We start from the raw sequence: 13,241 nt of genomic DNA, 5'->3' as shown, positions 1-13,241 counted from the left end.
ATACACAACTCCTCCGGGAGTTTTTTCATCCAGATGATATCCCCTTGATCCTGGGACTGAAACCCTCTGGCTCTCTTGCCCCATATGGATATGTTTGGAATCATACAAAATCAGGTGTTTATTCTGTTAAAACAGGATATGACTTATTCCGATCGACTAAGTTGAGTCTGTTACATGGAAGGGCCATCGGACCAAGCATTACAGGTCTACAGGGCCAGGTGTGGAAGGTTAAGGGCCCGAGCAAGATGAAGCATTTTCTGTGGCAAGCTATTTCGGGTTCTGTGGCCACGGCAGAGAGACTCACGTATAGACACATGGGCACCGATAGGAGTTGTCCTAGATGTGCTGGCCCAGTGGAGTCGATAAATCATCTTCTTTTTGAATGTCCCCCAGCCCTTCAGGTGTGGGCTTTATCGGACTATCCGTCCCTTCCGGGTTACTTCCCGAGTACTTCCATATATCAAAATATGAACTTCCTATTTTGGAAGAGAAAAGAGGTGGCTCCCCTGAGACCACAATTCGATACCTTCCCATGGATCTGTTGGTACATTTGGAAGGCAAGAAATGATAAACTATTCAATGGGAAAGAAGTATCCCCAATTGATATCCTTCAACATGCATCCCTGGAGGCAGAAGTTTGGAGGAAAGCAAACGAAAAGGAGGAAACAAATGAAGAGCAGGAAGACTCTCCCCCTACTGAGACTGAGGCAGTGCCTCTTGGGATGGCCCAAATCCCTACCTGCCAAATTGATGCATCATGGATTAATAATGGCAGTGTTAGTGGATTAGGATGGAGTCTTAAGGATCAAATGGACATAGAACTCTTCGGATTACGTGCGTGCCAGAGGAGCCTCTCTGCCCTGCATGCGGAGATGGATGGTCTTCTTTGGGCAGCCGCTTGTATGAGAGACATGAGGATAACCTCGGTACGGTTCGAGACGGACTGCTCGGATCTAGTGGAGATGATAACAAACCCGGCGGAATGGCCAGCCTTCGCAACAGAGATCGAGGTTTTTCAGAGGATACAGGAGGGCCTCGAGAATGTGAGTTTGTCTCATATTTCTCGGAGCCGTAATGGTCGGGCAGATGCGCTAGCAAAGAATGCAAGGAACATAGGCTACATGTTTACCCATATAGATCAGACCCAGATAGATGGAGGTGCTCTTAGGAGAACCGGCTCGTCTACTCTTCACTTGATCTAGTTTATAGATGGGTTGGGGAAAAAAAAAAAAATCAATGGTTTATAAATTTACATTGAAGGCAAGTTAAATCCAACATCCGCGCGGGAGCGCGGATCAAGATCTAGTCTATCTTATTAAAACTCAAGTACAAAATTGGAGTGTTTGGAGACTTGAATAGGACTATTAAAAAAATTTGGAGTGTTTGGAAACATGAATTGTAGTCTTTTAAAAAAAATTAATTTTGTTTGGAAACAAGGATAGTAGTAGTAAAAAAAAAATAATGGGTTTATGTTATTAAAAAAAATTAAAAATCCATCATATTATAAAAAAACTATCTATCTGAGCCAGATTTAAAATATACGAAAACGGGTCAATCTAATTGCCTAAAACTTTTTCTTTTCTAAACTAACCATAAAACAAAATTTAAACTTTATACACATATTTCAAATCAAAATAATAATTTAAAGTTGATTTATATCAAAAATTGATTAAAAAATAATACATATATTCAAAAATGGATTTTTACTAAACTATTTTTCAATAACCATTATAAAAAAATGTTGTCAATATATATAATAAAAATACAATACAAAGCCCAATTTGAAATATCAACTCAAATTATGGTATTTATATTTCATATTAAGTTTTAAAAATATAATATATGTAATTATTTATATGATGGTACGTATAAAATACTATTAATTATATGATTATTTATATGATGGTACGTATAAAATATGATTAATTATATGATGACAGTATACGATATATAATAATGAATAGGGATGGGATTTCGGGCACCCATACGGGTTTTGGTTCTGATCGGTTTGTGTTTCGAGTTTTCGGAGTCAAAGATTTAAGCCATGTTAGGATGTTTCTAAATTTTGGTTTGAGTTTGATTCGGATCTTTGCGGGTTTGGTTCACGTTTGGATAACCCATTTAAATTATTTTTAAAGTTTTAAATCATTATCTATTTTAAATTTCTCAAAATCTATAAATAAAATAATATATTACCTATAAATTTGAATAACATATATCAGAATACTTAAGCTTAACATATCAATTGGCTTGATTTACAATTTTGGATACGGAATCAATAATTATTTTAAGTATTTTTGGTGATTTGAGTATACTTTAACTATTGCAGATATTTACTTTTGACTATCTATATATATAGTTTTAAGTATACAAACCAATTTAAAAGTATCATTCTTAATGTTTTATATATTTTAAATCTAAAAATAATTAATATATATATATAAGTATATAAATCTATTTTTAGATAAATTCGGGTACCCGAATACTTCGGTTCGAATAAGATTTGGTTCTCTAAATAACAAAATTTTGAATAATTCGAATATTTAACCAATTTATGTTCGGGTTTGGTACTATATTTTCGGATCGGTATTGGTTCTGTTCCTTGGATTCATTTTGTAAAACCCTAATAATTACATGAAAAAATAAATATCAACATATTTTTTAAAATATACACCCGCGCGCCTGCGCGGATCAAAATCTAGTTAGAATTATAAAATATCACCTTTGAAAATGAATACACATAAGAAGTTCATCATTAAATTTCCTTTTTTCTAAAATACAATACTACGGACCACTGTTTTTAAGCCTCAGGTACTATGGTTGTTTCGACTTTCGGCTAATAATTTCATGGATTTTTGCCGACTTCGGAGGTTTTATCTAGCCTGGGGTGCTCTGTTTTACATGGAAAGCTCTCACATTGGTTTTAACAAACATAATAAGGAAATATGAAGTAAATATCATGTTTAAATTATAAAGTTTTACCTATCAAAACAACAATCTAAGAGTTTATAAAGAAATACAAAAAACTACATAAAGAAAACAAGCATTTGTAGTTTTTTAATGAGGCTTAGAGTGGCTTGCTTTTCACGTACGTTCTTCACCGGCCAAAAATATATATGTAAAAATGTCAATTGTAGAAATACTCAAAACACATTCTTCCTCTTCTTCTTCACTCGGGGACTGGAGCTTGTCCTTTGTATCCACTTCCCTTTCATCGGTGTTTCATCATGGCTTCATGGAAGCTGCGAGGAGGAGATCCAGTAGAAGACGGAGGTGGAACTCTGTTGAATCTCTCCGGGCTACGACTCCTTTCACGCTCTCTTCCCCATCCATTGCTGCTTCTACTTCCCATTCCACTAATTATAAAAATACATATTCACAATCATATTTTCTTCCATTAACACAGAAAATCAAAGTAAATATGTTTTTAACATTTACCTGTCACGTGAACCAAAGCCACCTCTGCCACCATAACCAGAGTCGCTACCTCTGCCACCATAACCAGAGCCGCCACCTCTGCCACCATAACCAGAGCTGCCCCCTCGACCTCCGGAAGATGGACCCCAACGGCTGAATTTGTTCATTCCACCGCCACCACGTGCAGCCATATCGCGGATTTGGGGAGGAACTCGCTGGTTTGCTCCTTCCAAGATCTTGATCAGATCCGAAGCATGTTTCGAGTCTTGATCGCCGAAGAACGTGAATGCCTGACCAGTCGCTCCAGCTCTACCAGTTCTTCCGATTCTATGCACATAGTCTTCCACTCCGTTGGGGAAATCATAGTTTATGACCGCCCTGTCATTCCAACAACAATATTGTATGTTTAACTTAAATGTATATAAAAAGTATACGAATTTGGATAAATTGTCTAATATATCTACCTGATGTCCTTAACGTCCAGCCCACGAGCAGCAACATCAGTTGCAACAAGAACCGGAGTCCTGCCACTGCGGAATTGATTCAGAACATTGTCTCTCTCAGGCTGTGACTTGTCTCCATGTATGGCAGCAGCTCCAAATTGGCGGGTCAGATTGCGAGTTAGCTGGTCGCACATCCTTTTGGTTGAGCAGAATATTATCACCTTCGAGCCTGGTTCCTGAGACCTCAATATCTGCTCTAACCTCCTCTGTTTCTCCATTGGTGCTACCACTTCAATGTGCTGTGTCCAGAATAAAAAGCAGAACAATCAGATTGATTTGTTTTGCTGGAATGGTTAGCAGAAACAAGACCATGGTGGCAATGGAATCAAGTCAGAGCCATTACCTGTGTGATCGACTTGTTAGCCACAAGCTCGTCGACGTTACCAATGTTGACCTGAGCAGGGTTAACAAGCAAGTCCGCTGCAATCTTCCTGACTCCCTTTGGCCATGTAGCTGTGTACATAAGTGTTTGGCGCTTAGTAGGAATCTCTTTCACAATCTTCCTTATTTGCGGTTCGAAACCCATGTCCAACATTCTATCTGCCTCATCTAGCACAAGATAAGATACTTGACGCAGACTAATTCTCCTCATCTCAAGGATGTCATTCAACCGTCCAGGAGTTGCAACCACGATATCAGCTCCTCTTTCCAAATCCCTCAGCTGGGGACCCTTCGGTGCACCACCATACAAGCACTGAAACAAAGATAACAAAGACCATGGATACATTAGAAGGATACTAGACAAGTAGTAGCATGTTGACACTTTACAAAAACCAGAGATCTCTACTTACTGTGCATGAAATTCTTGACGACCTCCCAAATTTAACAGCCTCGTCTTGGATTTGTGTGGCAAGCTCCCTGGTTGGAGACAGTACCAAGATTGTTGGGCCCATTCGCGAATCATTCCGGACGCGTTGAAGATGCATAAATCCAGGAAGTAAGTAACCCAAAGTTTTTCCCGAGCCAGTTTTAGCAATGGCAACTATGTCCCTACCTTGCATCGCAATTGGCCACGACTGAGCTTGAATTGGAGTTGGAGCAGAGAAACCTGCATTGAGTACCTAAGATAGCAGGAAACCATGAGAAGGGGAGAGCACTAATTTTCTTTTTCGGCTTATGGAGTGATGACTCATGTCAGAAGAAGCACCATCCCCCATTTGCAGGCGGCAAAAGATTACAAATGAAACCTGCAGTAGGAGGGCGCCTCTTCTTCAGTCTGGACCCGGTGGTGAAATGAAACATCACAACACCATTAACAGGCCCGACCACGAGCTTGGATGATTTCGGAAGCCCTTCCCAAAAAATTTGGTCCCACTCCAAATATTTTGCGAGGACCTCAGAGAAGTAGTAGTACAGTGTACGACATAAGCTCCTCCCAGGAGCAAACATCGCACCTGGTGAAAACAAAAGAAAAGAGAGAAAACGGGTGCATATGGCATAGTATATAACTTTTTGATCTAAATGTTAAACCTAAGGTGATGAAATGAGTCTAATATGAGGAAAACCAAGATAGCTCAATACATTCGACCAAAAAAAAAGGATTCGGCTTATTGGTAGGAGAACATGGATAACTAAGTACACTAGGTCTGAGGGTTCATTAGTGATTTTCAATATGCTACAAAATTAAATTCTTACCTCGCGCAGAAGCTCAGGAGGAAAACCAGTAGTTTCAAAGGACATTAGAGGTGCTGGTACTTGGCCCCCCTGAAGAAAAAGGAAAAAGAAACTGTCAGTTATTGCTTTAGTAATTCAAAACGACACATGAAGATACTTACGCTGACAGTAATTTCATGACGGCGGCAATAGGCCTCCGGAGAAAGATCACTAACTGGAGCAGATGAAGGAGGAAGAGAGTTCCCAAGTCCATTGGCAGCCCCAATCAAATACGGCGCTCCACTCCTGTCATCAATCTGTAACAAATAAATCAAATTCCATGAGCCAAAAATCAATTTATTTATAACAACAAGGATCCAGATAAAGATAGAGAAAGAGCATATTGATTGGTAATACACAAGGTCAATACCTCACTAAACCTCGAGCGCCTAGGCCCACCGTCAGTGGTGGCTCTAGAGTACTTATCATCACCACCCTTGGCAGGAGCATAGCTACTACCATTTGGTACGGCAGAGGCTTGAGGAACCTGAACGGAGGCGGAGGAGCTTACAGGTAAGTTGGAAGGAGGTTGAGGTCGCTCGTATTGAGTAACGTTGGTCTCGGGATTCCAAAAATACAAGTATCCAGTTCGATCATCAACAAGTCCCTTCCACGGCTTGGGGAGAGAATGATCCTCGGGAGCATAACGGACTGCGGAAGGAGCGGTTGCAGCCATAGCAAGCTAATCAAATAGTTTTCTGCAAAGGAGATACTTAGCTCAATTAGATACAAAGAATCATCATCATCTTCTACTAATACATCATAAAATAGCTATCCAAAATTGATAAGATCCACCACGGATCTAGATCTGAGTTTAATCACGAATTAACCGACAGAGAGCAAGGAGGCGAATCGAATCAGGATTCACGACGGCTGGGAAGTTTAATCTACGGAAGAAGAAGACGTACCTGTTTTCAAGTGCCGCGATGGAGGAAACGAATGTGGAATCGGTCAAATTCTCTGAGCTGGAGAGGTTTCAGATTCTTTTTTTTTTCCTCTCTCTCTATAAATCTACGCCACAAAAGAAGAAGGAAGGGAGAAGCGTAGAGAAGAGAGAGAGAAAAAAAGTGGAGGAGGATGACCACGTCCCCGTTCGTTAGGTTTTATTATAAACCAACCATCCACCATCTAAACGAGCCGCCTCCTTCTTCTTTTGGGCCTTTTTGGACCCTATACACTTTATTTCATGGCCCGTTCTTTAATTTCTTATTTTATCATGATTTATATTTTTGTTTTGTTTTAATAAATAACCACACAGTATAGTTGAAAGAAATAGATTTCTAACTCTTGCTGATTAATTATTTTAGATAGTAGACAAAATATAAATGAAACCGATTTTTCCTGGTGAAAAGCTGTATGAAATGTCATTCATGTGAGGGGGAACACACAGCAAAAAAAAAAGAAAGAACATAATATAAATAGAAATTGATAAAGAGCTTCTATAATTTTCTTATTTACAAGTAAAAACTTCAAAAACCAGAGAGAGGAAACTTCAGGAAGATTTTGAGTTTGGGTTTGGTTTGATTCTCTTGGCTCTGGTGTACAAGTAAACTCCAGCTAGTGCAGTGGCCGTACCTGTTGCGTTAAGATATTGTAGAAACAGACTCTTGCTCATCAAACAAGTGGAGATTCATCAATCAATGAAAACTTTATATATATATATATATATACTACTAGTTAATTTGTTTGTTAAGTTACCTATGGAATTAAGAGGCGAGACAGGAGTTTTGAAGAAAAGAATGGATGATGCAATAACCACCACACGCTTCACGCAGTTCCCAACAGAGTGTGTCACTGGTGACACCATCTCTAAGATCATATAAGATACCTAAACCGTGTTTGTAAATTTTGAATCGCATTTGATGCTAATTGGAACTTCATTAACGAGACCTAAACCCATCTTTAAATTCTGAAACCTTACGAACCTGTTGGTAGCTATGCAAGCAAACACCAGCAAGTAGAGACATGAGGCAAAACTCTTTGACAGTCAAACCCTGACTTGTCTGCCAAGTAACCATACGCAAAAGCCATCAGTTCTTGACCTTTTAAAAGAAAAGTTGGAGATATAATATGTTGTCACTTACAGCTAGTTGTAGATGTGAAGGAGTAAACTTAAAACCATCGATGAGGATTGCTACAGGAACCAATAAGACAAAGGAGATAATGGTTATTATAGAGAAAAGGTTGATGTTGTCCAAAGCTTCCTGTTTCAATACAACAAACTTTAATAGAATTGCTGGTTTCAATTAAGAGAAACAAAGGTTGGTTTTTTGAGAGAGGATAAAACTACTAAGTTACCTTTTCAACCATGAATTTTTTACTGAGAACATTGCGTGATTGGTTCGTCACATTAGACGCCATTGCGCTGCAGAAACCAATCCTGGTTCATTGGAAAAAACACAACTCAAACCAAACCAAGTTCATTTTTCAAGAAGAATTAATGCTTTGATTAGCTGTTGTTGTTGCATACCAATTAAAAGAAGCTTCTGTGAAAGATGCTAAAGAAACTCCCGCGACTATTGGTAACAAGGAACAGACAATCCATAAACTCGGCCACTGACACTCAACAGATATAAATCAAAACGTTTTTGTTTTAATCTCTGATCAAATATTAGAAACTCGTAGGATCAGAATGTCTATATATGTTTTTGCGTACCTCACCGAGCAAGAGAACAGAGAACAAAACGGTGAAGAAAGGCTCCATTGCTTTGATTGTGTGGGTGAAAGAGACGTTTACTCTTCCCAAGCTCACATTCGTCAACAAGTTTCCTAATGTGTGAGCTGCTGCTAGTTGTAATATCGCTGGAAGCTGTAGATTTTTAATGAGTAATCAGAAGATTTACAATTGAATCTCTCTGTTTTCAGGACTTTGTCAAGAAGAAAATTTCATTTTACCTGAGAGGGAGTTACTTTGGGGCGAGGATGGAGTTTGAGGAGCCACATTATTGATATCATCAACGTTCCACAGCCTAATTGAAATGCTGTTACAGTCGCTGGATATGGAAAGACCCTAAGCACCTGGTTGAACAAATAAATTCAGGAGTCAAAATCCAATTGTGACTCAACTTGAAAAGACTATGCTATCAAAGATAGAGAGAACCTGTTTGTTGAAAATGTTGTAGTAGATATTGAGAAGATACCAAACTCCGAACATGCCTCCTAGCTTCAGCCCTTTGACCAAACTTCCAGATTCCACATCTCCCGGAACTGTAGCTGACTTGAGCTTGAAGCCATTGAGTCTACGTTTAGGTGTTAGGAAAGGCCAATGATAAGAGGAAGAAGAAGAAGAAGAAGAGGAAGCTCTGGCTCTTCTGGTGAATGATGATTCAGGAGTAGACTTGGTAGCTAATAGCGGAGACACAAGTCTCGGATATGGAGTTATTAGAAGCATAACTTGGTACCCCTTTTCTTCTTGCTGTGTGGATTCTTGTTTTTGATAGACAGATCTATGGACTATGGTTAGATGGTTAAAGATCTTACGTAAATCCTCTTTGTCATTTGTTAAAATCTCAGCAGCACAAGTAAACGACACCTGCTAGCTTTTCTCTCTCTCTCTCTCTCTATCTTTCTTCTTCCTCTAATTGGTAAAGACTAAAGAGTGTTAAATCAATCGAATGCTACTCTGTCTCCTCAATCCTCTCGTTATCATGTCTCAACTTTGTGTTTTTTTTTGTTTGAGTGCTAATGATAATTAATTGTTTATTTATATTAGACAAGTTATTATGCCGACAGTGTTTTCGTGTTTAATTTGTGCTGATAAGATGGAATAAATCTCTCTAGCCAAACTTTGACGTACAACTAATAATAATTGTTTTGTCGTAAACTATGTATTTCGAAGTGTCAGAAGGAGGCGGGAAACGTATGGATGTGATTAAAGGGCGGGTTTAAACATGTGGATGTACGCATGCACCTAAGTCCTGTGGTACCAATCAATTTAGAGTCCACCGTTTCTTGGCTGTCTTTATTTCATAATCAGTATGGTCCCATTGCTTTATACCAGCTAATATATGTATTTTTCATTATCTGTTTTTTCACTTACATAGCTAAACAAGATGCATTTTCACTTATTATTATTACAAAAAGAAAAAGAAAATTGACTCAACACTCAAAGAACGCTTACAGAGCAGAACACCATTTTAAGCTTAAAACACACAACACCTATCTACCAAGAAACCAGAACCACAACAGGCGACTCTCTTTTATTCACCACAAAACACACGCTGCCTCATGTTGTCGCCACTCGGACCTCGCGAGTTGTCTTGGTGTCCCTGTCTCCTCCTGTGGCAGTATGACCCTTTGTGTCTCTGTCTCGGACATCATAAGTCTTGCTCTCTCGTACATCGTGAGCTTTTTCTTCTATGGTCTGTCCAGCATCTTTTGTCCTCTGCCCCACATACTCGGCCATGTCAGCCAAACGCTGCTTTGCTTCCTCCAGCTCATCCGGCATACGTTCCCTTACTCTTCGGATGTGGTTCAGTACCCACGACATCGACGATAGTCCCGTGAGCCCTATTGCCCCTGACGCCATGAATCCTGTCATAGCTAAACCGATCACAAAGGCCGCTGGTACGATAACCGGACTGAAGATGAGGAACAGCGGGAATGCCAGCATTAGTCCTATAACCGAACCGGCTAAAGTTAAACCGGCCAGAGTTAGCAGCGTCCCTCCAACCGGTACACCGGCGATCACTGCTAGAACCTGCATGCACGTGTAAAGCGTATACATATGATATTCATATTTGTTGTATTAATATATGCTGAGATTCCAAGGATGGTGTAATTAAAAAGGAACCTGAGTGGAAGAAGGCCCGCTCTGGGGATAAACCACTTTGATGCCTCCTTCCTGCTGGCGTAGAGGGTGCACTTGAACCTGGTGAGCATGTGTGCGAACGTCCGCCATTAATCCTCCAAGCTAAATCTTTGTTACGCAAGAAACTAAAAGCAAGATGTTGCGGATTAGTTGCTTCTGCCTTTTTAAGGTTTAAGTAATGGAATTGGGTTTGTTGTAATATAGATGGGCGACATGCTGCGAGAACGTGACACGTAAAGGAGAGACGTGGCACCTGAGAACCTTGCATGAGTAACAAGTTTCATTTCCTCTTTTGAAACTTTGGAAGAGAGGAAGATTGCGAATCCGATGATACCAATGAACGGGCTGAGACGGACAATTAAGAATGCGTACCGCATCAATTAAAGGGGATCCCTCTGCTAATCAGTTCAAAATAAAATCCCGAAGTGATATCGAACAGACTCTGCAGGAGACTGACCAAGAACTGGTTTTACCAAACTTAGTACATATCATGTAATTGGCTTCAAGATCCATGCAGAACGAGATCTGTCTTGTGCTTGAATTGAATCTCCACATTCTTATAACTCTTTGATCACTTACTTTGCTACAAATCCTTGATTTCAAGCTTCTGATCACTGAATCACAAGCTGCCTCCCTCAGTTTGGAAATACGCAGAATCTTCCAAGCCCTGTTTCATATGCAAATCCAGCTCTTTTAGCAATCCATAAACCGGCTCATTCTCAGGATGCATATTATCATCAGCCACAAATCTATGAACCTTTCTTTTTATCTTAATCAAACTCTCTGCCAATCCTCTTTTAATTCCCCTGTTCCTCACCGCATTTCTCAACTTTTCCACATTCTCCCATTCTCCCTTAACCCCATACATATTCGACATTAACATGTAATAACCAGCATGGTTGGGTTCCAATTCAAAGAGCTTCTTTGCAACAGTTTCTGCCATCTCATCATTCTGATGAATCCTACACGCGCCTAAAAGAGTACCCAAGACTTGAGGTGTTGGTGAAAAAGGCATCCGCTTTGTGATTTCAATGGCAGTGTCTAGTTTTCCTACACGACCAAGAAGATCAACCAATACAGCATAATGCTCTAAGTTAGGAACAAGTCTGTACTGACTCACCATCAACTCAAATATTCCCAGTCCCTCGTGTATCAAACCTGAGTGACTACAAGCAGACAAAACTGAGAGAAATGTCACTTCATTAGGCTCAACTTCTGAGCTCTCGACCATTTGAGTAAACGTCTCCAGCGCTTTAGTGCACTTCCCATGTATTCCATAACCAGTGATCAAAGAGGTCCAAACCACGACGTCCTTTAAAGTTATCTCATCGAACACTTTACAAGCACTGCCTAGACTCCCACATCTCGAATAAAGCTCAACAAGAGAGGCTCCGATGAACGGGTTACTGTCAAATCCGAATTTGATCACATAACTATGAAAGCATTCGGCTTGTTCGAGAAAACCCAAATCCGAACATGACTTGAGTACCTTCACCATAAGAATAGAATCAGGCCTCGTATTATTTTCAAGCAGCATCTTGGAAAATTCCTCAACTGATCTGTGAGCCATTCCATTTAATGTAAAGCCGCTTATCAACGCAACCCAAGAGACCACATCTTTCTTCAGAATCCTGGAGAAAACAGCATAAGCTTCCTCGGGGGAGAAACACTTCATATACATATCAACTAGAGCAGTGGAGACTTTCACTTCTGCCTCAATGCCTTTCCTGATGGCTAACTCATGGCTCTTCCTACCTTGCTCTAGATCATGAGAAGCTGCACAAGCTTGAAACACACTGAGCATAGTAGCTGCACTAGGTTCTGTTCCGCTACCCATCATTTCATTGAAGACACGCAGTGCTTCAGCAGCAGCTCCATTTTGAACGTAGCAAGCAATGACAGTGCTCCAAGATATAACATCTTTCTCCGCCATCACCTTGAACAAATGAACCGCTTCTTTGAAAGCTCCCGACTTGGCATAACAATTCAATAGTGAATTCACTAAAGACAAATCCTTTTCAAATCCTCTACGCATCACAAAACCATGCACACACCTCCCAAGTTTTGAATCAGATAGTTTTGTACATGCAGAAACTAGGGTGATTAAAGTAACCCGATCAGGACTAACATGGGAAGACGTGGCCATTCTCCTGAAAAACTCAACAGCCTCAAAGGGACAACCATTCCTCTCAAACCCAGAAACCATAGAAGACCACGTGACAATATCAGGCTTCTCCTCCAACTCATCAAAGACACTCAAAGCTTGGGTCATCCTCCCACATTTGGCATACATATCTATCAGAGCAGAGCCAACATAAAGGTCAGACGCAAGCGAAGCATCCTTGTTGATGAACGCATGAATGATTTCTCCACACTTAATTTGGCGCAACTCAACGCAGGCCTTGAGAGCAACTGGAATGGTGAAGTTATCAGGCTTTTCTTCGCAGCGAAGCATTTGGATAAACTGAGACAATACTTGTTGCCACTGTTTATCTCTGGATAAGCTTTTAAGAAGAGTATTCCACTGATATAAGCTCCTCTTGGTCATTTCGTCGAACAAGTGGCGTGCATACACGAAAGAAGATAACTTTTGATAAGAAAGTAATTCCCAAGAAACTGATATTATCCTAGATTACTATAAAATTTCCATCCATTTTCTCATTTCTAGGGAATTGCTTTCTTGCTTGATTGATTGAGCAAATGAATTTGAGAGGGAGAGGAGAAGAAGAAGCAGAGCATTGATAGACAGACAGACCCATGCGCGCCAATATATTTGTTAAAACACAATGGGCCTGGGCCCGTAACAATTGGTCTAAACAGCAGGTCCATTTACTTTTGTTAATACTATATATATGCTT

The 13,241-nt window shown here is 40.0% G+C and overlaps 4 protein-coding genes across 8 annotated transcripts; all 4 read right to left on the bottom strand.

Annotated features, from left to right (window-relative positions):
• Positions 1 to 2,936: 2,936 nt before the first annotated feature.
• LOC103858908 (DEAD-box ATP-dependent RNA helicase 14) lies at positions 2,937 to 6,689 on the bottom strand. Of its 2 annotated transcripts, XM_009136361.2 has the most exons (9): positions 6,482 to 6,689; positions 5,944 to 6,271; positions 5,696 to 5,830; positions 5,556 to 5,624; positions 4,712 to 4,981; positions 4,264 to 4,614; positions 3,882 to 4,159; positions 3,439 to 3,795; positions 3,212 to 3,356 (listed from the first exon to the last, which is right to left on the bottom strand). In XM_009136361.2, exons 2-9 carry the CDS (start codon positions 6,247 to 6,249, stop codon positions 3,212 to 3,214), a joined length of 1,911 nt encoding a protein of 636 aa, XP_009134609.1. In that variant the 5' UTR covers positions 6,250 to 6,271; positions 6,482 to 6,689. The 2 variants fall into 2 exon arrangements, with proteins under 2 accessions (XP_033143130.1, XP_009134609.1); XM_033287239.1 differs by lacking the exon at positions 6,482 to 6,689 and having other exon boundaries at positions 2,937 to 3,356; positions 5,944 to 6,249.
• A 206-nt stretch (positions 6,690 to 6,895) lies between these two features.
• On the bottom strand, positions 6,896 to 9,340 carry LOC103858907 (phosphoenolpyruvate/phosphate translocator 2, chloroplastic). 4 transcript variants are annotated; one of them, XM_009136358.3, is made up of 9 exons: positions 8,674 to 9,340; positions 8,469 to 8,591; positions 8,230 to 8,382; positions 8,044 to 8,129; positions 7,872 to 7,953; positions 7,658 to 7,795; positions 7,499 to 7,576; positions 7,272 to 7,401; positions 6,896 to 7,148 (listed from the first exon to the last, which is right to left on the bottom strand). In XM_009136358.3, the coding sequence occupies exons 1-9, from the start codon at positions 8,962 to 8,964 to the stop codon at positions 7,066 to 7,068; spliced, it is 1,164 nt and encodes a 387-aa protein (XP_009134606.1). In that variant the 5' UTR covers positions 8,965 to 9,340; the 3' UTR covers positions 6,896 to 7,065. The 4 variants fall into 4 exon arrangements, 2 of the variants coding, with proteins under 2 accessions (XP_009134606.1, XP_009134607.1); XM_009136359.3 differs by having other exon boundaries at positions 7,658 to 7,777; positions 8,674 to 9,251; XR_004456204.1 differs by having other exon boundaries at positions 6,915 to 7,148; positions 7,272 to 7,382.
• A 227-nt stretch (positions 9,341 to 9,567) lies between these two features.
• LOC103858906 (oleosin S1-2) lies at positions 9,568 to 10,622 on the bottom strand. The gene is made up of 2 exons (XM_009136357.3): positions 10,366 to 10,622; positions 9,568 to 10,272 (listed from the first exon to the last, which is right to left on the bottom strand). Exons 1-2 carry the CDS (start codon positions 10,471 to 10,473, stop codon positions 9,799 to 9,801), a joined length of 582 nt encoding a protein of 193 aa, XP_009134605.1. The 5' UTR covers positions 10,474 to 10,622; the 3' UTR covers positions 9,568 to 9,798.
• Positions 10,623 to 10,736: 114 nt separating this feature from the next.
• LOC103858905 (putative pentatricopeptide repeat-containing protein At3g01580) lies at positions 10,737 to 13,109 on the bottom strand. The gene has a single exon (XM_009136356.2). The coding sequence runs from the start codon at positions 12,929 to 12,931 to the stop codon at positions 11,003 to 11,005; it is 1,929 nt and encodes a 642-aa protein (XP_009134604.2). The 5' UTR covers positions 12,932 to 13,109; the 3' UTR covers positions 10,737 to 11,002.
• Between the last annotated feature and the right edge of the window lie 132 nt (positions 13,110 to 13,241).

The sequence above is a fragment of the Brassica rapa genome, chromosome A03 (genome assembly GCF_000309985.2).
Source record: "Brassica rapa cultivar Chiifu-401-42 chromosome A03, CAAS_Brap_v3.01, whole genome shotgun sequence".
Lineage (NCBI taxonomy): Eukaryota > Viridiplantae > Streptophyta > Magnoliopsida > Brassicales > Brassicaceae > Brassica > Brassica rapa.
This window is presented reverse-complemented; position numbering and strand designations above follow the sequence as displayed.